At 36.8% G+C, this 24,070-nt stretch overlaps 1 protein-coding gene across 12 annotated transcripts in view; it reads right to left on the reverse strand.

Annotated features, from left to right (window-relative positions):
• Positions 1 to 24,070, reverse strand: part of SMARCA2 (SWI/SNF related BAF chromatin remodeling complex subunit ATPase 2) — a 100,070-nt gene that overhangs the window by 68,522 nt on the left and 7,478 nt on the right. For all 12 annotated transcript variants that reach the window (XM_015848899.2, XM_015848900.2, XM_085530736.1 and 9 more), the window contains 6 exons: positions 21,419 to 21,679; positions 15,622 to 15,745; positions 6,738 to 7,067; positions 5,937 to 6,038; positions 4,745 to 4,994; positions 488 to 614 (listed from right to left, as the gene is read on the reverse strand). In XM_015848899.2, coding sequence (XP_015704385.1) covers positions 488 to 614; positions 4,745 to 4,994; positions 5,937 to 6,038; positions 6,738 to 7,067; positions 15,622 to 15,745; positions 21,419 to 21,643 — 1,158 coding nt within the window. In that variant the 5' untranslated portion in view covers positions 21,644 to 21,679. The remainder of the gene's footprint in view (positions 1 to 487; positions 615 to 4,744; positions 4,995 to 5,936; positions 6,039 to 6,737; positions 7,068 to 15,621; positions 15,746 to 21,418; positions 21,680 to 24,070) is intronic.

Here is a 24,070-nt window from a genome sequence, read left to right on the forward strand (position 1 = left end):
TTCTCTCACAGGTATGAAAATTAAATCATTAAGATCAAAGTTTGTGTGCCACAGTAGAAAAGATCACAATGAAATACCACACACCATCATCACCAAACAACTCTTCCCAAAATGAAGGAACGCATGACAAGTATAAAGAATGTCCAGAAAGAAGAATCTGCTAGGATTTGTGTTGAAAATGTGCTTGCAACTTTTTCTCATCATTTCATCTTTGTGCCACCGTCTGGCTTATGAAAAGTACACTTCTTTGGTCACATTTTAAAATATAAGAAATAGTAAGAGAGAAAGAACACTTGCACATTTATAACAAGAAAACAAAGTCTGAGTTAAGCATTCCTATTACGTGCTCATAAATCAAGTTTGCTCTTACTCAAAATCCCATGTTCAGGCTTAGTACTTTTACAGATTCTCTTGCGAATTCATCCTATATTACATGAACATGTCTGGTTATAAACTCAGACAATTTTCATTAAGAAAAAGGCATTACCTGGCGCTGGAAATTCAGTAACCTAAGTGCCTTCAACTCCACCGTCGCTTTGGTTCGCAGATCAGGGGGCAGAGAACCTGGCAAGTTCTCCAGTTCCTGGATTCTGTGAGCAATTCGTGCTTGAAGCCTAAGTAAACAGAAAATCGCATAAGACACCCAGAGAAATCGGTACTGTAATATACATAAAGCAATACAGTAAAAATAGGCACTTTATCTCAGGTACTTATTTGGCTTCTAGTATGTGTTTCTGAACCACAAGGCTTTTGCAAAAATGAAGATGACATTAAACTTATCCACTTTGAATTACCGAACACTGGATTTAATCCTAGGCTCTTTTTTTAAATTTTGTCTAGGAGGATAGATGTGGAAAGAAACTTAGAAAACGCATTTTACTCCTATCAGATGGGATTGTCTTTAGGCTTCTTTGATGGACACAGTTTTGTGAATCCCCTTACTCTTCTTTTGCATTCATTTGCAAATTCAAGAGAGAATAATGGACCAGAAGTCAGTAGGAGCTTGTTTTATTATATTTTCACACTGACAACCAAGATCGTCATGTGACGACAGGAGTTATCAGCAAAAGTTGCATGTGGATGCAATTATGGATGGTAACTGCTCAAACAGCTGCAATGCTTCTGAAATGTTCACCTACAAAACAGCTACAACCAAATTCTGGTTTCACTGACTTCAATGAATTTAGTCAGTAAAGAAGACACAATCTTTCCAAAATCCTCTTCTAAGCTGTGGATGTAAGTAAAACAGTTAAATGCTGAACATTTTTTCACTTTTTTTTTTTTTTTTTTTTTTTTTGGTTGGCATTGAATGCTAACAATATAGTATTTTCCTGAGTAAGTCAGTAAGGTTTTAAAAAGAATTTCATGGTAGCCACCTCTGCTCAAGCAAATGTCCCAATTACTTGAGGCATTTCAAAATCACAGCCACATTCAAGTATTTAAAGAGAACAATTACATTTCCTTGGATGGTTCCTGTCTGTATTGAAAAATACTAATGGCTATAAAGTCAGTGGAACCAAGAAAAGAAGTTTTCCGTATGATTTTTACTAGTGTTTGAAGAATATAATCTCATTTTACTTAAATGATACATTTAATTACCCTGTGCAACTCAGCAATCTATCTTCATTGATGCAGAAAGTGGCTTACAAAACTACATAGAGATCCCTTTGCAATTAAGTGATGTACACGTCTTCCTCATTAACTGAGGTCAACTACAGAGGTTATGTTTTCTGCATTCCAGCCTGTCTTGCACAGATGACGTACAAAAAAAGGACTTCGCCAGTAACAGAAAGAAGCTAGTGACAGTCTACAGGACTGGCAAGTGTTTTTTTCCCTTTTAATTAGCACTGAAAAAGTGGGAAAAAAGCCTTTCCACATAATAGAATAACTCTACAATACACTGCCTAGTAAATTTTAAAAATATCCTCACTAAAACTGAAAAGCAGTACTTATTTTAAAGAGAGGGCAAAGATTTTGTAAGAGCACAGTATGTGCTTATCACTTCAGCAAGATTTCGAAGACCACAAGATTAACAGTTGTCCACATATCAGTACCATAAACCTCTTTCATTAATTAGAATTTTAAATATTTAAGTTTATTTTCATGCACCATTAGTCATACAGACATTAACAACAATTACCACATAATACCATTTTAACATATGCAACAAACAGCTTTTTGGTCCAGTCACATGAATTTAACAACATATATTCCCCATTTTCCTTCTATTTGTTAATTTATGCCAGAACCTGTTTTGTTAGAATTAAGATCAAGGGTCTTCAGGGAGAAAAGGGGTATGCTGATGTTACAACAGGTTTTAAGCCTTTTCAGACTCATCGATATGTTACTGGGTCCATTACTGCTTCTCTATCTGTGTTAGTCTATTTAACACGTAGTTAATGGATAGGATCTCTGTATTGTATTTTTAAGTGCCTACTTGATGAATTGTCAAACTACATAATTTCCCAGTAATGAGGAAGTGAAAACAAAATCACTGTCACTGAAATAAACAATTAGGTGTAATTTCTTCAGTGTAATAGCAAAAACTGAAATATTTCATATTTACAATGTTATACTGTGTGCAAGGAAGACACACTTTAATACATAAACCATGTAAGTGATCCATAAAAACATGGAAATGTGTACACAGTTGCATATATCCTCTCCCAAAAGAAAGAAGTACATGCCTTGAAAATAATGGTAATTAACTTATATCACGATGCTGATGAATTAGCAGTAAATGAATGTGGAACTGTGTTCCCAGCAGCACGCTACATATGATCAAGGTTGCAGAGAAAACACAGTAATTGTAAAGAATACCTGTCCTAGTCAGCTTGAAGCTCAGACTTCCTCAACAAATCAGAATATCTTTTGGGTCTGTCTTTTCAAATACAGATCCCTAAAACATCGATGTTGTAATTCTGTCCTTTCACTAAAAATTCATTTCATTTTCTAGGTATTGGAGAGTATAATGCTTTATCAAAAAAGCTAACTACTGAGAGATCTTATTTTCATAAAACTGTCACTAGCTCCACGGGTTATCAGGATACAAGTGTTTATACTGTCAAGAGTGAATAGTTCATGTTTCTGCATTGAACTGTCCTATACCAAAGCTAAGCCATGTATTATCCAAAACATAAAAATTGTTACATTGCTTTTTAAAACAAGTTTGTCTTATGTTACTTACACAATTTTAAACAATGAAAATAATTCTAGAAGTTATGAGTATTCTGGTATGCAAAGCAAAACTAATTTCTAAGAACACTCAAGATTAAAAAAGCTTGGGTCATTATCTAAAAACTACCGTAAAGGGTAAAAATGAAACTGTACCATTACAGAATTCCTACAAACTCCCACCTCACTTCCACTAACTTGAAGATACAGGTATTTAGAACCTAATGGATATGCTATACCTATAATCACTTGTAAATATTGAATGTAACAGTTATTTTCTGCCAGTTCTTACTTCTTTGCTCATGGGTACTAAGTTATAATAGTTTGGTATAAATAGTGCAACAAAGCAGGGCTGGAAAGACTAAAAAAACTGAGATAACTGATGCAGAAAAGGTTACACTGTATTGATTATGTGATTCTTGGATCGGGTCAGTGCTACAGTCACTCTCACAGAGCAACTGTGGAACTGCACCATTCTGTCTTCTACTAGATTAAGAGAAAACATACTAGAAAACTGCACTAAAACACTGAAACAGCAACAGCTTAAGGTTTAAAAAAAAAAAAAAAAAAAAGACCACAATGAAATGACCTAAAATTACTTTAGTATTATTTTATGCAGAAAGTGGAAGCTTTTCTGTGATCAAAACCTATATTCTGAGCATAGCACCACATACTATATAACTCCATGGTGCTTTATCTTCACAAATTTAAAGTCATTAAACCTGTTTTTGGCAAGATCATCATTCCTTCTGGCTACCTTTCTGTTACAAACTCATCATTACAGTAATTGGAAGATGCTTTTATCAGTTCAAACCAAGAAAATACACAATGTGTGGTCTCTTCTCACTAATGGATAATGATTAGAAACACTTCAGGTGCAGGTCAAGACCCTTCTTGCCCTGCAGATTCTCAAGGCTAACTATTCCTATCTCAATGGTCTTGATGACAGTGAAAAAGCATGAGAACTCCTTATCTAATTCTGAAAGAAATGTTATCCTCTATACTTTATATATGAATATAAATCATTGTTGAATTGAGGCACTCAGGAAGCAACTTTTAAGACCATGTTTTCTGGTAACCTCTTCTTTAATCTTCCTCATGACCTCCGTACTCTTTGGAGTTCAGACATCCTCACAATCACACTAATAAAACTTGTTTTTGCTCTAGCCACTAACTTTTATCAGCCTTTTGACTTCCATTATTCCCTTTAAAACTTGTATGTAATTTTGAAAACTTCCCAGAGTAAATCTGTTTCTCTCTAGATTACAGGGATTTAGATTTCCTAACTTTTGTCTTTTGAAGCATCCAATACTACAGCAACCAAGCAGAGTCCCTGAGCCTATTAAACCTAGCTGGTCTGTAATGACAGTACCCTTTCCTAGTTCCTTATATGGGGTGCAATTAGATTACCTTTTTGAGTATAATGTTTTTACTTCTCTTTAACATGATTCTTCTCTGGAAACTCGGTTTACTTGGTTTTTTCTACTACATTATGTTGCAAGGACACCTTGTTCAGAAAGTGAAAAATAACAACCTGCAAATGTACTTGAATCATATTATTCACTTTTACCTATATTCGCGTTCTTGAAGAATTTCAACAGGGTCTAATCCTTGTGGCTTTTGAATAGGGCTGATGCGATTCTGCTTTTGCTGCAGCTGAACAATGGGGGAAGGCTGTCCAGGTGGTGGCTGTGGTACAGAAGGCCCAGGCATAGCAGCAGCAGGCTGGGCAGCAGTAGGGGCAGGAGAAGGCCTCCCACTCGGAGATGGTGCAGGAAGTTTCTGCTGTGCACTGGATACACTCATATCTGGGGTTTGGCCTGAATCATAAAAAAAATACTTATTCATAACATGAAATATAGAACACAGGAAGAAATTCAAGACAGTTTCTGCAGAAGAATGTGAGTTCAGAAAAACATTCAAAATTACCAGATAAACACACACATACACACACTTCATTCTGTATTTTTAAAAAAAAAAAATAAAATGTACTATCCATCAACTATCACAGTTCACTGTCTGTCCTCAGATTTACCTACAAGCAACAACATTGTATAAGATTTCTGCTGAATGAGAAACACATTATTCACAAGCCTGTAATACTATATTTACCTTTAAATTTTTCTTAAAAAACAAATTCAAAATATATTCTTAATAATTTCTAATGAATTTCAATACTGCCCACCTTCTTCTTTCAAATCATAAAATGAGCCTGTAAATCCAAATCTAAATATTTTTATTCCAAAAATTATTATCACACCAACTGGTGAAAAAAATGTTACAGTGTTCTTTAAATCTCAAGGACCACACTGTACTTTCAAAGCAATTAAAAAAAAAAACACAAAAAAAAACAAAAAAAAAGCCTAATTCTAACATGGTTTGAAAATTTGACTTTACAGAAACAAAGAATACAGTTGAAAGACAAACTTCCTGCAATTAAGCATGCTGAGAATATAACTTAAGTACCTATTTTATGGGTGTCCCTCAGGCAGCTTATGTATTTCACTTTGATTATAAAAAGGTGCTTCAAGTTTAGTTTGCCTAACTGCAATAACTTCATCTGGCCAAGTCAGTCACAGATGAACAAATGGTTAAATTCTCCTTGATATTTAAGTCCTGGGCACAGTAAAGGTTATACTGTTTTGTCTGTATTACTTTTAACTTTTTCTTTTCTTTTCCCCCTATTTTTTCTCACTCTCTACCTACACTGTTTTACCATAACTCCATGTATGAAATAATACGAGATTTATATTTCCCTATACCTTCATTCCAAGTTTTAGGGGTAATGGCAGCTGTATGTCCAGGTATTCCTGCAGCAGGCCCTGGTCCAGTTGCAGCACCACTCATTGCATGCATCCCAATACCTAACAATTTGGCAGAGGAAAGAACTGTATTAAGAAAGAATTGTATTAAGAAAGAAACATTCAACAACTGTTCTGTTTTATAGAATGCTGGGTAAAAACCCCAAAGCCTCTACTTTTTAGCTAAGTGATATACACTGAAATGAACTATTAAAATCATAACTAGCAAGAAAACAAGATAGACTTAACACTCAATTTCTAATAATCAAAAATGGAAATGTTAATAAAATACAAATGGTACATGGTGTTCAATGTTAACAAAGTTTTCTCAAGACTAAAGTGTGCTCTGCTTACTGCACTGTAACATTTTTTTATCACTGGAAGACTAATAAAGAAATTCTTCTTTTCATTATACATACTCAGCAGCATACTATACATAGTTTGTTTTCCTTTAATCTGCTCCGAATTTTCTAACTGTTTTTTCCACATAACAGGAAACTGGAAATTACTCTAAGAAGAGTAAACCTGTGATTGATAAGCTATGATTAAAACTCAAAAAATGTCAGGTATAATTCAGGAGGACACTTCTATTTCTGTGTACAATATTCTATTAGTAATAGGTAGGTTCATTGCACTTTCTCAATATTAAAAAGTTCAGAATGTTGTCCCAAATTATAATGTGAACACTATGCTCCTGTAACATCTCACAAGTAGAACTTTGAGCATTACTTGTGCAATGACACAAGGCCTAGATGCACTTACCAGACTGTCTGTTGAAGGCACTGGGAGGCTGCTGCTGTTGAATGCCTGGAAGGGTCCGCTTCCCCTGAACAGCAAGCTGGAGGTTTTCTGGCAAAGGCTGACCTCTAGCTAACATTTTGTATGCTAGAATCTGAGCCCGAAGTTGGTGCAGCTGTACAGGGCTGAAAGGGGAAGGACCTCTGTTGGGTTGACTCATAACTTGTGGATCCCCAGGTATAATAGGTCCTGGCTGGCTAGGAGTCATCTGGGGTGGAGTTGGACCTCCTCCAGACATCGGGCTGGACACATGCTCTGGTGCTCCTAGCGGAGATGGGTGTGGAGACATATAACCTAAAACAGATGAGATGATCACAAATTTAGCACCCTGACTAGTCAAATCCAAATTCCATCACGTTTCTTTGGCAGTACACAGAGTATAAAAACAGCCCTTTGAAGTCAGGAGGGTTGTAGTACTTTCAGCAAGAACGAAGTGCCACCTGAAATTAGCTAAATGAGCTGTTGTCTGAGCAGTTATGGTTCTGTGGTTTAAATATTCCTAAAAAGAACAATCTTACTTTTTTTTTTTTTTTTTGAATGACATATTTTAGCATTAAATACAACAAAGAGATAGCAGAATGGCAGACTAATTCAAAACTAGACTCAGGAGAGACAGAGACATAAATCTGTTGGAGCGCATCCAGAGAAGGGCCACAAAAAATGATCCAAGGGATGAAACACTTCTCCTGTGAGGACAGGCTGAGAAACCTGGGAGCAGAAAGCTCCGACCTGACCTGAAAGCAACTTTTCAGTAAATAAAGAGGGGTTACAGGAAAGAAGGACAGACTCTTCAGCAGGGTCTGTAGTGACAGAACAAGGGGAAATGATTTCAAACTCAAAGAGACTAGATTTAGGCTGGATATAAAGGAAAAGTATTTTACAGTGAGTGTGGCAAGGCTCTGGAACAGGCTGCCCAAAGAGGTGGTGGATGGCCAGTTGAGGGCTCTGAGCCCTAGAGTCTTCCTGTGGTAATTCTTGTTTGTTTCAAGCGAGTTAGACTAGATTACCTTTTAGTATCCTTTCCAACTGTTAAAAAGTTAAGATTTTAGTTCACTGCTAATCTTGCAGCTTGATGTTTTAAGGTTTCTGTTGTTTTTTTAATGCACATGCATCAAAGAATACTTATTCACTGACAGAGACCTTCTTTGCAAAAATCCCCGAACATGAAAATAGGACGTATTTAGTTTATATATAATTGCTTCTTAATTGATAAAGATTAAATCTTTCTATAAGACAAAGAACATCAAATGCCTCTTTCTATGGATGCCTACCTTGGAAATGGAAACTCATCTGCGAAAACAAAAAAGATTTTATAAAGAAGATGCTGAAAATGGCAGGACTCTAATGAAGCTCCAAGACAGCAAGCAAAATCCCGAACCAAATGATACTTTGAACCCTACTTTTTTATCACTTCAAATAATTAAATATTCAAAAGAAATCTTGACTTTCACTAAAAATTAAGCAGACAAATTATTAAAGGACAATAAATGTAAAATCCTTCTGCCAAACACAGTAAGAGATTTACATGCTTATAGAAGAAGGCAAATGTAAGAGAATTTTATTTAAGATACAGAAGAAAAAAAAAATAATAGAAATTTAGTTCAGTATGGTATTTACCTTAATTGTCATTAAGGTAATTATTAATTACCTTAATAATCATTTCAGCCATCAATTAATTTTATTTTTTTAAATAGAAGAATCAAGTATAAGCTCACAATAACAAGAATGTATAACATTTTAGGACATGCAGTGATTGTGTCAGATCAAGTCCAACTTTTTTTTTTTTTTTTTTTTTTAAGTTAAGAAATGAATAAAGCTTTCCTTGCTGGCAGAGTGGTCAGTATTAACATCAGTTCTTGTGAAACTCTCAACCAAGAAAAGGACAAAGAGGACCTCTGTGCAAAAATTATTTAAAACTAGGGCTGGAGAAATAAACTGTTCTGAGGTCATATGCTGGCAGGCAGGTGGTAAGGTTACCCAGCACATCTTTTTTCATTTTAAACACTTATCAGAAAGCAAAATGCAGTTAATTTAAAAACAATAGGAATAATAAATATAGTTTGTGAAATTGTAAAATCTGGAAGAATTCTGTAAACTATCTTAATATAAATGTCAACAAATACTAATTGGTGATTAAAGTATACATAGGTTAGGTCCCAGAACCTTGAGCACCTGCAGTTCTTATGCTTGCACTTACTAACAGCAAGTGAAACTACCCAAACTTTCAAAATTGGTCTGCATGCCACTTCCTTGTCAGACTAACTGCATTTCACTTGTTCTCAATACCGAGAAAAAACAGGAAATTATCACAGAATCACAGAATGGGCAGTTTGAAAAGGACTTCAAAGATGACCTAGTTTCAATCCCCCTGCCATGTGCAGGGGCTCCAACCACCGGTCTAGACTGCCCAAAGCCACATCCAGCCTGGCCTTGAATGCCTCCAAGGATGGGGCATCCACAGTCTCTTTGGGCAACCTGTTCCAGTGCATCACCATCCTCTGTGTGAAAAACTTCCTCCTAATATCTAACCTAAATCTCCCCGTCTCGATTTAAAACCATTCCCCCTTGTTTTATCACTGTCCAACCTCACAAATAGTCGCATTCTCTCCTGTTTAAGTGCTCCCTTCAAAGTACTGGAACGCCACAATGAGGTATCCCCAGAGCCTTCTCTTCTCCAAGCCAAACAAGCCTGGTTCCCTCAACTTTTCCTCATAGCAGAGGTGCTCCAGCCTCTGATCATCTTAGTGGCCCTCCTCTGCACCCATTCCAACAGCTCTGTGTCTTTCTGTTACTGAGTGCCCTAGTCCTGGACGCAGTACTCCAGATGGGGCCTCACTAGAGCTGAGTACAGGGGGACAATCACCTCCCTCTCTCTGCTGGCCAGCCCTTTTTTAATGCAGCCCAGAACACAGTTGGCCTTCTGGGCTGCAAGCACAAACTGCTGGCCCACGTCCAGCTTCTCATCCACCAAGACCCCAAGTCCTTCTCTGCAGGGCTGCTCTCAAGGAGATCTTCCCCCAGTTTGTATAAATACCTGTGATTGCCCCAACCCAAACGCAGCACCCTGCATTTGGCCTTACTGAAGCTTATTATATCTCCACTTTTGATCCAATTTATATTGCCACCATCCCATGGATACCAGGCTTCTTTTTGCAGCTTCTCTCCATTCCCCTTGCAAAATAAACCTCAACATACATTTAATTTTCTGGATAACTCTGCTTACCATTTTAACAATTTAAAGTAAAGGTCATACTTCTAGTATCAATACAGGCACTTCCAGCCACAGTTCATTCACAGAAGCTGAAAACATTAACACAGCCTAAATTCAGTTAAATGTTGTAAGATTATTATTTAAACAGCCAACTATGAAGTCAGAGCAATGGACTTCCCTTTCTATTTAATCTATTAGCATTAAAATAAGGGTTTTAAGACTAAAACAAGGATATCATTGTGCTTGAGTACAAGAAAAGAAAACTGGTCACTGGAAATAGGAATGTTACCCTTTCTAAAATTTGGCAGTGGAAAGCATTAACTGTGGAGAAGAAAGATACCAGCACTGTTGAGGAGATACACAGACTGCCTATAAATTTATGTCCAACATTTGTAAGCAACGGTGTTGTAGTATCATTGCAAGAAAAATCTAACAGACTGCCTCAACTAGCAAGAGATTTTTTCTGCGTGACTAGCTTGCCAATGAACATCAGGAAAGTAAAAAATCCAGAGTCTAAATAACAAAGGTGAGTGTTATAGTAATTATTATTAGTTCAAAAGGTAAATAAATAAACGCAAAAATTTCTGGCTAGTGTCCCTCATGGAAAGAGAAAATGTGTATTTATGAGCAGAATGACGGACTTAATTTAGAAATGTTTTTGATTCACTCATCAAGGCAAGCCTCATCAGCTCAAAAAGGATCCACTTGTTTCTCCAAAGACTGTAATAATTATTACTTTGAAAATTCTGTCCTGACTTGCTCTAAATTCAGTGGTCCTTTAGTGGTCCACTGTTTCCTCCTCAAGCTTCACAGTGCTTCTAGTTAATCCTAGAGTCTATTTACAGGTTCACAGATTTCTGACAGTAAGGCACCACTGTGGTTACTGCAGTCCTCCATGCACGAATCAAACAGACCTAAAGCCCTTCTATAATTCCCTCCCTTTGGGTTACAGTATTTAACAAAAAGGCATCCGCTGGCTTACACTTCAAGTGACACAAAACCTACCACAAATATTTGGGTAACCCTTGTCCCAAAAGTTAATAATCTTTTTGAAGTAAGAGGCAGATTTTTAATATAGTCTAAATTCATAAAATGTGAATTTGCAGGTATCAAAATTGCCTGTACTTTTAAAGGTACACAATACATCCGTTACATTCCACTCTAACATCTGGAAATGAGGAAATTGATCATGTCATTCTTTAATTCCCTCTCACAAGCTATTAAAAAAAAATGCAGCTTACAATTCTCTAAGCAAAAATATAACTTTTCCAAGTTTCAAAATCATTCTTTTATGTATTTTCTACTCAAGATACCATTACGTGGAATCATTAAGGCCGGAAGAGACATTCCAAGATTATGTAGCCCAACCACCTGCTCAAGCAGGGTCAGATGCATTAAACTGCCCAGCAGCATGTCCAGAAGGGTTTGGAGATTATCTCCACGAACAGGTATTAGACAGTCTCTACAGATAACACTGGAGCTGTTCAGCCACCTGTACTGTGAAAAACTGTTTTCTCATGTTCCAGTGGAACTTTGTATATTTCTGTTTGTGCATTATGCCTCCTGTTCTGTCACTGGACATCACAGCAAAGAATGTGGCCCTCTCTTTGTTGCTTCTTTTGTTCAGCATTTGAGGTCTCACTTAGCCTCTCTTCATATGACAGACACTCCAAACATTTCATACTACCTTAAATACTTCTCAACATCATGTCAACTGCAAGTATTAGAATGTAATGTGATACAGCGTTTCATCCAATTTACTCTTGCTCCTGTGTGCAAGCACTATAACCGACCTCATGGTTTCAAATGCTGTATAGAGTAATATGCACTCGATTCTGCCAGAGCAATCAGAACTCATTGTTGCTCTCTATGACATAATTCTACACTAATTAAAAAAAAAAAAAAAAAAAAAAAAGACAGCTATGAGCACTGATTTTGTATTTATTTCTAAACCGCTGACAAATATAAGTGCTCCAAAAGTTATGCCTACTATTTTATTATGTTGGCCCACAACACCAGAGATGGATTATGATGGAATGGCAGAAGAGATAGAACCTTCCCCTCAGTATTCCATTACATGTTGTTGCCATGCAAAAGGTAGCAGCAGAAGGGCAGTCTGACATAATAACATCCAACACAGAAGTATGGATGAAGTAAAAGCCTGTCACTGAATTCCTCCATGCAGAAAAAAGCAAAGGCATCCACTGACATTCACAAGCACTTGCTGAACACTTGTAGAGAAACAGTGAATGTGAGCGAGGCAGTGGATGGTATGTTCCAGCTGTGGCCAAATGGATGCAGAAGACAAGCCACTTTTCAGATGACCACACACAGCTGTCACACCACAGAATGAAAAGCACCTGGAACAATCTACCCATGCAAATCTGGAGATTACAAACAGGACTGTGTACAGAGGTGAATATTGGCTTCAAAGCACAGTAAACAATGATGGCAACATTGGAATATCACAAAGTTTGCACCAGGTGGGTTCCACAAATGCTCAGACAGAAAAAAAAAAGAATCCTGTGTGGAAGTTTGTCAAGACCTACTGAACCAATATGAAGTTGGAGGTGACTATTTCCTGGATCACATCATTACCAGTGATGAGACATGGTGTCACCACTATGAGCTAGAATCAAAACAGCAGCCCATGGAGTAGAAATGTGTGAATTAGCGAAAATAAAAAAGTTCAGCATGCAGTCTTCTGTGGGTAAAGTGATGTGCACTGTCTTTGGGACAGGTAAGAGATGGTGCTTCCAGATTTAATGGGCACCTGAACAAACCTTTAGCTCTGGTGGCTGCATCATGATGCTGACTAATGTGAAAGCCCTAACTTCCAGTCAGGCCAGGGAAGACATCCTTTCTTTAGCAACACAGTAATGCAGGCCCTATATCAGTTTAAATACCATGGAGCACACTACCAGTTTTCACTAGGCTGTCCTACCACACCCACACGATAGCCCAGACTTGGTGCTTTCTGACTTCTATCTGTTTGGGCTGATGAAACATGGAGTGCACAGGCAACATTTTTCTAACAACAGAACTGTCAGAGCAGCTGTGAAACACTGAATCACCTCTGCTGGTACGGATTTTGATGAGCACAGCATGTATCCTCTTGTTCATTGCTGACAAAAAATGCACAGCTAATGGTGCTGACTATATTGAAAAAAAAGTTTTTTGTAGCTAAGAGTTTGCTCTATCAGATAAAATTATTATGTACTTGTATCTGCTGTAGTTTCCATGCAAATAAATAAGAGGCATCACTATTGAGAGCCTGAATATTCTCAATAGCACTGAGCCAGAAACAGTCATACAAAACGAACTAGAAATATTCCTAATAGGATGATCAACTTTAAGTTAGTGAGTTTTACAATCTATCACTTAACAAGGTTATTATATTTAATAGAGCTTATACTGATTTTATGCTGTGCTATTCTTCTCTTAAATTGCTGTCCGACAGTAACAATCCAAGCACCTCTCTGATGGCCTGCATCACAGAAAGCCATATGAAATTAAAAGACACACAAAACTCTTTATTTTACCTTGAATCAGTGCTAGGCTAACCATTACATGTAATTATTCTGCTTACGTTTTTAAACTAATCGCAGAAGTCCAGAGTCACCCATTCCCTAATGATCTGAACATTTTCAGCTACTTTCCACTGAACTTTTGAAAATATCAGTAATCATTACATGTATTCACCTACTTTGATTTCAGGCCTACAAGCAATAAATCATGGGAAAAAAAGAAAATCAAAGAAAAACAAAACAAAACAAAAAAACAAAAAAACCACCCTAATTTCTACTTGATTTGCATCTTGTTAAGACTGTGTACAACTAATGCAAACTCAAGCTACTACTCCAAAATCTCCAAGTGTATATTATACCATAGATCTTGGTTTCTAAGAACATAGCAAATATAACTGCAGATTTTGTCCATATTGTATCTGCAGAAAACTTTACATTACTCCCCCTAGTGTTGGTACTCATGGGGAGAAGGGTCTCTTACTTCTCTCTTTTTTTAAAGCCTCTTTTACTAAATATCCTATTTTCTCAGAGGGTGCAGAAACACAACTCTAACTGCCTGGTACATCAGACTGAAAGTATCCTATGTGTTGAAGGGCTATCAAGAAGTGTGGTTTTCTATCACAGAAATACACATTTAAGGGAGAAGTTACTAGGTCAGTACATGAGATCGATCCATAACCTGCAAGTGCTTCTACAGCTACCAACTTCATGAATGAAAAAACAATGATGTAAGAGGAAAAAAAGATGGCAAACAGGCAAAGAAAGCTGAAAAGCTCCTCATTAACATAGAGTATTTTTAATACTAGTATTATGGAGGTTTGTTTTTTTTTAAAGCTGTTTCTTGAAAAAGCCTACTCAGATGAGAAATCCAGTGTTCTTAATTTACCTTGCAACCATTGCTAAAGTACAGCATGAAGACAACAAGAATCTGCAATCTGTAAGCTGCCACTGAAGCTACTAACACTATGAACTGTTGCAGAACAACACAACCCAGAAATCTGATCTCAGCTAACACAGAAGACAACTTAGTTTTCTGTATTTGTGGCATTTGCAATTTTTATTATTGCATATTTGAACTGGCTATGTTTGGACACATTTTTCACCTTCAAACTAAACATTCTGTTCATTTTAAGGAACAAGTTCATTACAAGCAAAACAATGAATGTGGAAGAAAAGTGAGGTAAAATTTGCTCTCAAGTGATCGTGCTTTCATGCTACTAAGTCAGTGAAAATGTATTAATCAATGGACAATTTGTCCCAGTAGAATATATTTTGCAGTTAACTGATACTAAACAGTGTAATTGGAAAACAAGACTTCAAAGTGTTGAAGGTAGGTCCAAGACAGGGACTCCAATGATTAACCCACTAGGATCAGGGTCACAGTAAACTGCAAAGCCACAAATTAATCCAGGTAAAATCACTTTGCTAACCTGCATCTGTTTTATCCTTCCAGCATTTTTCTTATTCTCTGTAACAAACATATCAAATGTGTATCAAATCAGAATCTTAACTTCAGGTGGGATTCTTCGGGTGTTACAATAACACAGTTAACTCTACAATATACCAAGTCTCATGTACTGAACTAATTAGTAATGCCAGGTGTTACCAGTTAAATCTCCAGCATACTGAGCTGCTTACAAAATGCAAGACCTTTTACGCTACAAGCTGAAGGACACAGAGATTAGCAGCAACATGGTAAAAGATGTTCCTATTTTCCAACATAAAAAAATAACTGGCAAGAAGTCTGACATGAAAGATTTCTTCAGGTTTGCTTGGACTCTTCTCTCTTGCCATTCCTTCATCAAAACAGATACTATTCTATTGCTCTTCCATTTTGGCACACCTATTCTACAGACACAAGCTAACATTTCTAACAGACTTACTCCAATTAGGTGCCCTAGCCAGAGTTGAACCTTAAGTAAATGTCATTTTCCTTTTTCCCAATACATGACCAATAAACACTCCAGACCAGGAGTGCTGCTCCCTGATAGGAGCTAAGTTTTTCCAAGCAAAGATGAATGAAAATAATTAGAATACTATTCCATGGAACTGCTGACTCTCTGCAGCATAATGTGGCCTCAAATATATAGCATGCATAGTATGTATGAACCTTGGCTATGCTGGTCCATTGGACTCTGAGGCGGGCCCATCCCAGGGTGAGGAGGTCGCATAGTCTTCATGGAGCCACAATGAACATCTTCAACCATTCCTTTCTCATGCAAACCATCCATGGACTGTGAAAACAAGTATTTAAACAGAAACAAGGTATAAGTTCATTATAAAAATCCAAATAAGTTTAACTCAAAACTTAAATAAATAAAAAACACAGAAACTTTTCTTAACTGTCATTCAAACAAATTCAACTGAAACATTTACCCTTGAAATCAAACATTTTGAAAAGCACAAAGCACCACTGGACTGCTTGTTCATTTCTTTTCCGTTTCTTTTTTTTTTTTTACTTTGTTTTTTTTTCCCCCTCCTTAGGATCTGTTTGGCAATGCCAGGGAGGCAAACTGCCCACACACAAGCACATGAACGGCACTGGTCTCACATTACAAAGCAGTGTAACATACACCAACTTGTTAAAGTACAGCCTGTGGCTTGGCTTGAGCTATTTTTAGCCCAAACTTTGCCCTTTCTGTCTCTGCTCTACTGGAATGCCCCAAACACTTTTTCTCTTTGAACACAAGGATGTAATTGCTAGAGGTTCCCCAGTTTTGGCTGCAAAGAAGAGGTTAAGGCAATCAAGGAATGGGAGACAAGATTCTACTCAAATACTTGCACTCCCTATCATTCCTGATACCATAGTCACTCCTCAAGAACTACATTTACCATGGTACTTGGTATGCAGAACAGGGCCAAATGTCTTCCAAAGACGGTGCAGAGAAAACAGCTTGAGGTCAGAAAAACATGCTGGTGGCATGCAGGGCACTGGAAACCGTTCTTTAATAGAAACGGTAAGACTCCAAAAATGCTATCAGAAGAAAAAGATGCCTTAAGAAAACTAAAAAGGTCTACCTGAGAACAAAAATTACACAAGGTCACTAAACTGAAATAAGATTCTGCTTCCTCACTAACAACTTCAGAGCATTTGCAAGGATTGGTACTAGGAAAGAAAAGGCTGGCATCACTCATCTTTACACAGAAACTGCCCCACTCTAAAACATACACACAGGCAAACTAAATACTGTTATTGCAAGCCCTATTGTACACAGACATCCTGCAGTCTGTTTATCATAAACATACACCTATTAACTCTCCTTAAAAAAAAGTTAGAAAAACTTATTCCAATTGAAAATACATATAGAAAATGGGGGGTGGGGGAGGGGAAGATAAAATTCTATATTTTATCTGTAAATCCTTCATAAAATTCTACATTTTCCATCAAAATATCTTTACTAAACTTAAAGTATCTTTAAACAAAAAGTGTTATTTTTTTTTTAAGTCAGCATTTTTGAAGCACATCACCATCATTTTTTCCTTACCAGAAACTAAGGATTAAAAGGAGAAAAGTTACCAAAAAAAAAAAAAAAAAAGAGAAGCAAAGAGGAGTTTTGTTTCAATAGAATGTTTGATCATGCCAATACAAAAACATCTGTGAAAAGAACTTGTATGAGAAAAAAAAATCTGACACGCTATTTTTGAGTAGATGAATTTGGGATATGGAACAGAAATGTAGAGATAGATTGACACATGAAAAATAGTTTAACTGTGCTGACCATGTAAAGCTAACACCCTTTTCTGAAGCACAAAATACGTCTTCCTCTCTCTTCTTTCCCTGTTTATAAAAGCAACCAACCCTGATGAGAATGCTTACTTCACATCTTAGAGAGATGGATATTAGAGAAACACTTGTACAGCCAGAACCATTCCTATTTTGCCACAGCACATATCTATAATTCAATCTTTAGGACCTCCAAGAAGAGAAGAATATTGTTCAGGAAACCAGATCTGATTTCTTTAACAGAGGACTTTGGCTGTACACACCTGTGGTGTGACAGCAGGGATGACTGTCACTGCATTAATGGACAGCAACAGTGCAGACTCTGTTGATACTGGAAACTCTGAAGAGACTGAGACGGTACACAACATACATACCCATAGTATCAGAAATACAAACACACAGGAGGATGTGGACAAACCATTTGAGCACTAATGAAAAGCAGCAATGAGGAAGAAAGCAAATACATCCCCACACTCCTCCTTTCAAAAAGAATTTAAGGCAAAACAAACAGGATTGGCACATGACCACAAACAGAAAGGCCAGCTGGAAGAATGGTTCTGCGGGAAGAAGAGCTGACCAAAAGAACAGAGAGATCTTTTTCCCAAAAAAAAAAAAAACTGAAAAGAAAACAAAACCTGAAACAAACTGAAATGTTTCAAGTCAAACAGAGGGGAGGCTAAGTATAACCAAAATTGCATTTGCTTCACTGTGTTTGCAGAAACTATGTTGTGAAAGTCTAAAAGAGAAATTCATTAGAAGCAGACTTATAAAGGCAGAACTGATGGATCTGTTTTTACTAAAAAAGCCAAAAGAAAGATGAAGGTGGCATAAATTTCTTCCAAGACAAAATTAGTTTCAATGATGCTAAGTTATGCAATGAGACTTGTGTTTTCAAGAATACGCTTAATCTAAAAGTACCACTACCGTCCATGGGAAAATATATAGATCCAAATAGATAAGGACTACACTGCTTGAAAAATTGTTATTTTTCACAACCTCTTTGAAACACTATGTAGTTACAAACTTAGGTGATGACTTGAACCTATGTAAAAGCAGCACCATTACTGAAACCTTGTTTAACAAGCCCAAAACAGTTAATTCCATAGAAGAGTAAAATCAAAGCAATCATGCAACTATACTTTGCCCTAATATTTTCCCACCTTCTGATTATTTTCAGCTCATGATAAAATCCAAGGCTGTTACAGTTTACCCATGTCACAGTGCCCCAGAAGACCTCTAAGTATCTCTCCTTGAATCTGTGTTCTCTTGCATCCAAAATGCACATCAATAAAAACTGGAATTGTAATAATTTCCCTGTCAACTTCACTGGTAGTCTAAACATTTATTGAGCAAGTAATAGGAAAGATAATTAACTTACTGTTTCTATTAAAACTACGTTATTATGTAAATCAACTGTAAATTTTCCCGTGGAAGTCTTTTGGGACTATTATGTGAATATTCAGTCTCCATCCTTCAATAGTAACTGCTTCCAAGTAAACAAACTTTAGGAATCAAAACTTACTTAACCAGTTTCTTATCTACTTTTGCAATATTTTTGTTTTAATGTATTATGGTCTGTAAGCTAGTCAAACATCTAACAAAGAATCAAGGCACTTTACCACCTTCTTGGTGGATTTTGAAAGTGAGAACCACAATCCCACTGCATATGCACATTGTACAGCCAACATGTAATCGCATAAATAGAACCGTTTTTTTTTTTACTCTCCCACTTTTACTACACTTCTACTTGTCCAGCTTAAAATAAATAAACAAACAAACAAAAAAACAAAAAAGCCAACCCAAAACACCATGTTAGATCACAACATAAAGGTCAAACAGCTTTAAATAAAGCTAAGCAGACAGGAAAAAAAAGTACTTTGTCAAACTGAAAATTACAAGTGGCTGACCAGATATTTTTTTTTTTAACTACATGGAATGTCATTCAAGCAGCATTTGCAAAACAGTCTGGAGGCACATTTTCACAGAATTTCTTGAACAGACCCTTCCTAGAACTTCTCTCTCAGTTGTCTCACTATATCTGTTTCTGGAGTTGTACATGAAAACAGGCTAAAAAAATGATCTAGACTGAAAAGAAAAAAAAGTTTCCTTTCCACCTGCATCAGTTCAACATATTTTTTTTGTAGCTAAGTCTCAGCTTCTCTCTGTCTCTCTCTGTCACACACACAATCTCTGAAAGAAATTTAATGATTACTTCTAATGCTGATATAACATCAGACATCTGAAGAACATCTTGATCTTTTAAGTCCCCTTCAACCCAAGTTATTCTATGAACATACAAGATAGAATAGCATATAGCAGTTGAAGACAGTGTACGGAATATTAAACTGCTGAACTACAAAATTCCTGGTGTTGGCCTTATTTTCTTCAGGTACAGAATCTCTTAGTAAAGAAAGAACAGAGAAAACTGAAGAATGTAAACCTCATCCATCTATCATGTTTGGAGCACTCACCAGAATAACGGCACCTTAGGTAGCCAACAACCTCAAAAACAAGGAAATACCAACTCAAAGTAGTAAACCTAGCCTGGCTAATTGCTAACTGACTTCAAGATCCGCATGCAAAGCTTATAGTTATTTAAGGTATTAATTTCTCAGAGATTACAACTGCAGCAGTTTAGTACAAACATGGAGTTGGATCATAGCCTTCTTCACTTCAGCTGTCATAGTGTTATTAGAAATTCTAATGATACAGTTCTTCACGCATTGGCAGTGTTATGTCTCTACTAAATAGACATTTTAACTACTTTAATGATTAAAATTAATCCATACGTGAAAATGACACACAAAGTTGTCAATTCATGAGGAAAATTAAGATATGTTTACATTACTTTAAAATTATATTCTTACTTTGATTTGAATTTCTTTACTGATCTGCTTACATAATACATAAGTTTGCATGGCAAGGTCTCAGTTGCAGGGAGCTGCAGAAGTGGCTTCTAAGCAGCTGCCCCACACTAGCTGAAAGCCAGTTTCCAGCTGGATCCAAAAGGGACCTACTGCTGGCCAAAGCTGAGATATGACCCAGTTGCACCTCTGTGATAATTGTTTTGAGAAAAGCTAAAACACTGCACAGCAGCAGTGAGAAAGAAAAACAGGAAAATGTGAGAGAAACAGCCCTGCAGATACCAATTCCACTAATCTAGTCTGTTTTGCCTGCAACAGCCAATGCTGAGTGATTTCCCTATCCTTTTCTCAATCTGCTAACTTTCTCACTGTATCTTCTGCACCTTCCTGCCCAGTCTTGCTGAGGAAGTCAGAGAATAGCTTAGGTGAGCACTGTCAGTCAGCCAGGGTCAATCCACAACAGCTTGTAAAAGTAACACATAGCATCAACAAAAGTTAGCAAAATGCCTTCAGCATCTTGGCTCTAAAAGCTGCTACTTCATTTTTCTGAAAGCAGAAAATCAGTAAAGTTTAAGTGATCAGCAGTTCCAAATACGTGGCTCACAACCACATGAAAATGACAGTACAAAAGAGATTGTTCTCAAATGGAAAATTCTGCTCCTGCAAAAATCTTCTCAAAGCAGAAGACATTAAGAACAGTCCAAGTACACGTGTAACATTAAGTGTACGACAACAGCTACTATACAATTATTCACACACTCTACAATATGGAGTCTAAAATTCCTTACTAAGAAGGAGTCTATGTAAAAGTATTTCAAAACGAAGTTTTAATTAACACAGAAAATTAAATTTATAGGCACAAGCCATGGAAAGTTAAAAGTATTAAAACAAATATCAAAATTAAATCAAATCATAACTAAATCAAATTGAATTGTGCAAAACTAAAGAAGAACCCAGAAAAATTTTACAGCAGTATCATCCTCCAAAAGAGATGAGGATGAAAAGTAAAAGGTGATTAGAATCACTTACTGCAGGTTTTTAATACTTATAATTCCAACATTTTCTTTAGTAAGGTCTAGTGTACTGGAAAGCATAGCATATAATTCAAAGTAGCATATTAAGAGCAAAGAAGCTGTATGTAATATCACGTATGCATCATCTTTAGCAACAAAGATGGAACTAATAGTGCTGTTGTAGTTCTGCAGGTGATACATGAGTTCTACTAACAGTCATGCAGGCCTAAATGCAGAAGAAGCTGAGTTTTTATTCACTGGGGAGAACTTCAAAGAATAAAAGTTTCACTTGTAATAAATTATTACCTTATGCATCTGATGCATGCCTTCCTGTGGATAATCAGTAGGCCCCATTGCTGGCATTTGATGCGGGACACTGGGTGGTCCAGGACTTGGCCCCATCATGCTGTGAACTGAGCCAGGAGATGGCCCTGGTCCTGGGCTAGGTCCTAGAATCGGTCCAGGTGAAGGTCCTGGTCCAGGGGAAGGACCAGGATGAGGCATGGCGCCAGGGTCTGTGGGCGTGGACATCTATTTTCCGTCTCCTTTTCAGTGAGCAGAATAGCTCTATTAACAGAAAAACAAAACATTTTCCATATGACATCAGAGCATTCAAGAAAATGTAATCAAGAAAATCTACTAGCAATTATCACATACACACATGTAAGGGGTCACCAGCAGAAAAGCTTAAGTGATTCTTAATATGGAACATTACTGTGATCACCCTTCAAAAAGCCCATCAGAAGGAGGAAGTTCCTGATAGTTCAGTCAATTTCTGGACGCTTAGTATAAGAACAAAGAAGCTACCAGGCTATGTGAAATAACTACTAGAGAAAACTGTAGTTCAACAGACTTGCTGTCATCAAATTACACAACACAAAGTCATGTACACTACTACTGAATACAGAGTAGAACTGCGCAACTCTGCGATATACGTGTGTTCAGAAATCCACATTCAACACGTGATGGCAATTCTTATAAAATTCATGGGGATATAGCAAAACTAGTGTCAGAAGTATTACTAACGTTATCTTCTGAATACTTTTTTTAGTTAGATATTGAAGAATTTTCTGATAGTCGCTATATACCATATCAGTATCAAATAAAGCACACAACAGAAAAGAGAATTACTTTGGCTTGAACACAGTTAGAACTCACTCAAGGAGTTCTGCTGATGTCACAAGTCAGGAGAATGCAGCTCAAGTGGCTTATAAAACAGTAAGGGCTCAGAGAACAAATGGCACGCTTTTACAAGCTGGAAAAACAACTACTACTATTTTCTATTTCTATGTTCTTAAGAGAACAAATTAATGCAGGGTACAGGCATGAAACATCCTTTATCTTCCTGAGAACTTTTATCAGTGGCTAGCATTGAGAACTTTCAGTCTACTATTGTCAGGGTACTGTAACACAGTGACATATCTGCTATATTTTTACAAAATTGATAGCCAGTTGATGGCAACAAGACCTGCCATATTTCTTGGAATCCCTCTCCCAGAAACCTCACTTTCTTGTGTTTGATCACAGAATTATCTCATTATTTGAGTAACTAAGACAGCAGAAAAGTAGCACCACATAAGAAAACAAATTACAGATTTTTTAGGTTACCAAACTGACTTTCTAAAGTAACAGATGGATTCCAACATTAGCAGAAAGAAGCAAGCAGGATCACCACTTTCAGCAGTAGCTGACCATTGAGCAGGCTTAGCTTGCTCTCTCAGTTCATTCCAGACACAGTTCACAGTTACCTGCCTCGAAGTAATAAATCCAGTATGGTGAAAAATGAGCCTTTGCAAAAAGCATTTTAATTTGCAGTTTTTCCATAATACATTATGGGGCTCCCTGACCTATATTCTCTCCTTATAGGAGTTGTTACAGAAGATTGTTCTACACCCACATCAGGGTTTATACACAAGCCATGGTTAGCAGTAATTACTTTCTAACAGAAGTGGTGTAACTCTGTTATGGCATTGCTTACATAAACCCACGTTGTAACACTGTAAACACCCTGGCTCACAGAAGTCAAATTAAGAAACACTGAAGACAAGCAAAGTAGCCTCCTGAGATTTCTACCAAAGCAGAAAAGAGACCTATCTGCATGACACATAAGAAAGAAAAGTAGATTTGTGTTTAATTATGGCAATTAGGGAATTCAAAGTTTACAGAACTCTTTTTTTTATTATTATTATTTTCTTTTACAAGCAACAATCTTTACTTACTGGGTCCAATAGAGAAAATAAAATACTATCATATCTAGACTACTTTCAATTATTTACCCTTAGTTATCTGCATGTTCTGCTAGGATCAAAACAACTCACTAGCTTTTACTTATAAATACCCTCCTGTTGTGTTTCATTAGCTACTTCTCTGCTCTGATTCAAGGCAACATATCAGAACAATGGCTGCTTAACTAATTTAAAATAAACTAGCCTTACATGAAATAAACTGCCTTAGGACCTTATATGCTTACAAGGTAAAGCAAGGTGATACCTCTAAAGCTTCTCTCTTCAAACAAAATGTAGCAACAAAACACTAGAGTCCCCCACATTCAACACTGCCACAGAAGGAATTGCATCATCAAACAGCCACAGCTGCAAACACTATGCTATAGCTTCTTGTAAGATGCCTGGAATTGCCCGGAATTTGGCTGGAAAACAGATATTTCTGCAAAACAAAGAGCTTTTATACAAGCCAGGTTCCATTGCGAAACATAATACTGATCCTGTCAAAGCCGAGTCTTTCTGTACAGTAATAGCCAAATTCAGTACATTCAACAAAGCAGAACCTAGTACCAAACAAATGGGTACAGAACTACAACTCATACAAAGCTACCATTAGTTCACAGTATCCCAAAATAATCTGTATCATAAAATACTTCATTTACAGCTATATATTAGAATAAACATCAGAATTTTCCCTTTTGTTCACCTCTATTGCAAACTTGTCATTTGCCTAAAA

Source organism: Coturnix japonica, chromosome Z, assembly GCF_054131305.1.
Source record: "Coturnix japonica strain WE chromosome Z, WE-NBRP24, whole genome shotgun sequence".
NCBI lineage: Eukaryota > Metazoa > Chordata > Aves > Galliformes > Phasianidae > Coturnix > Coturnix japonica.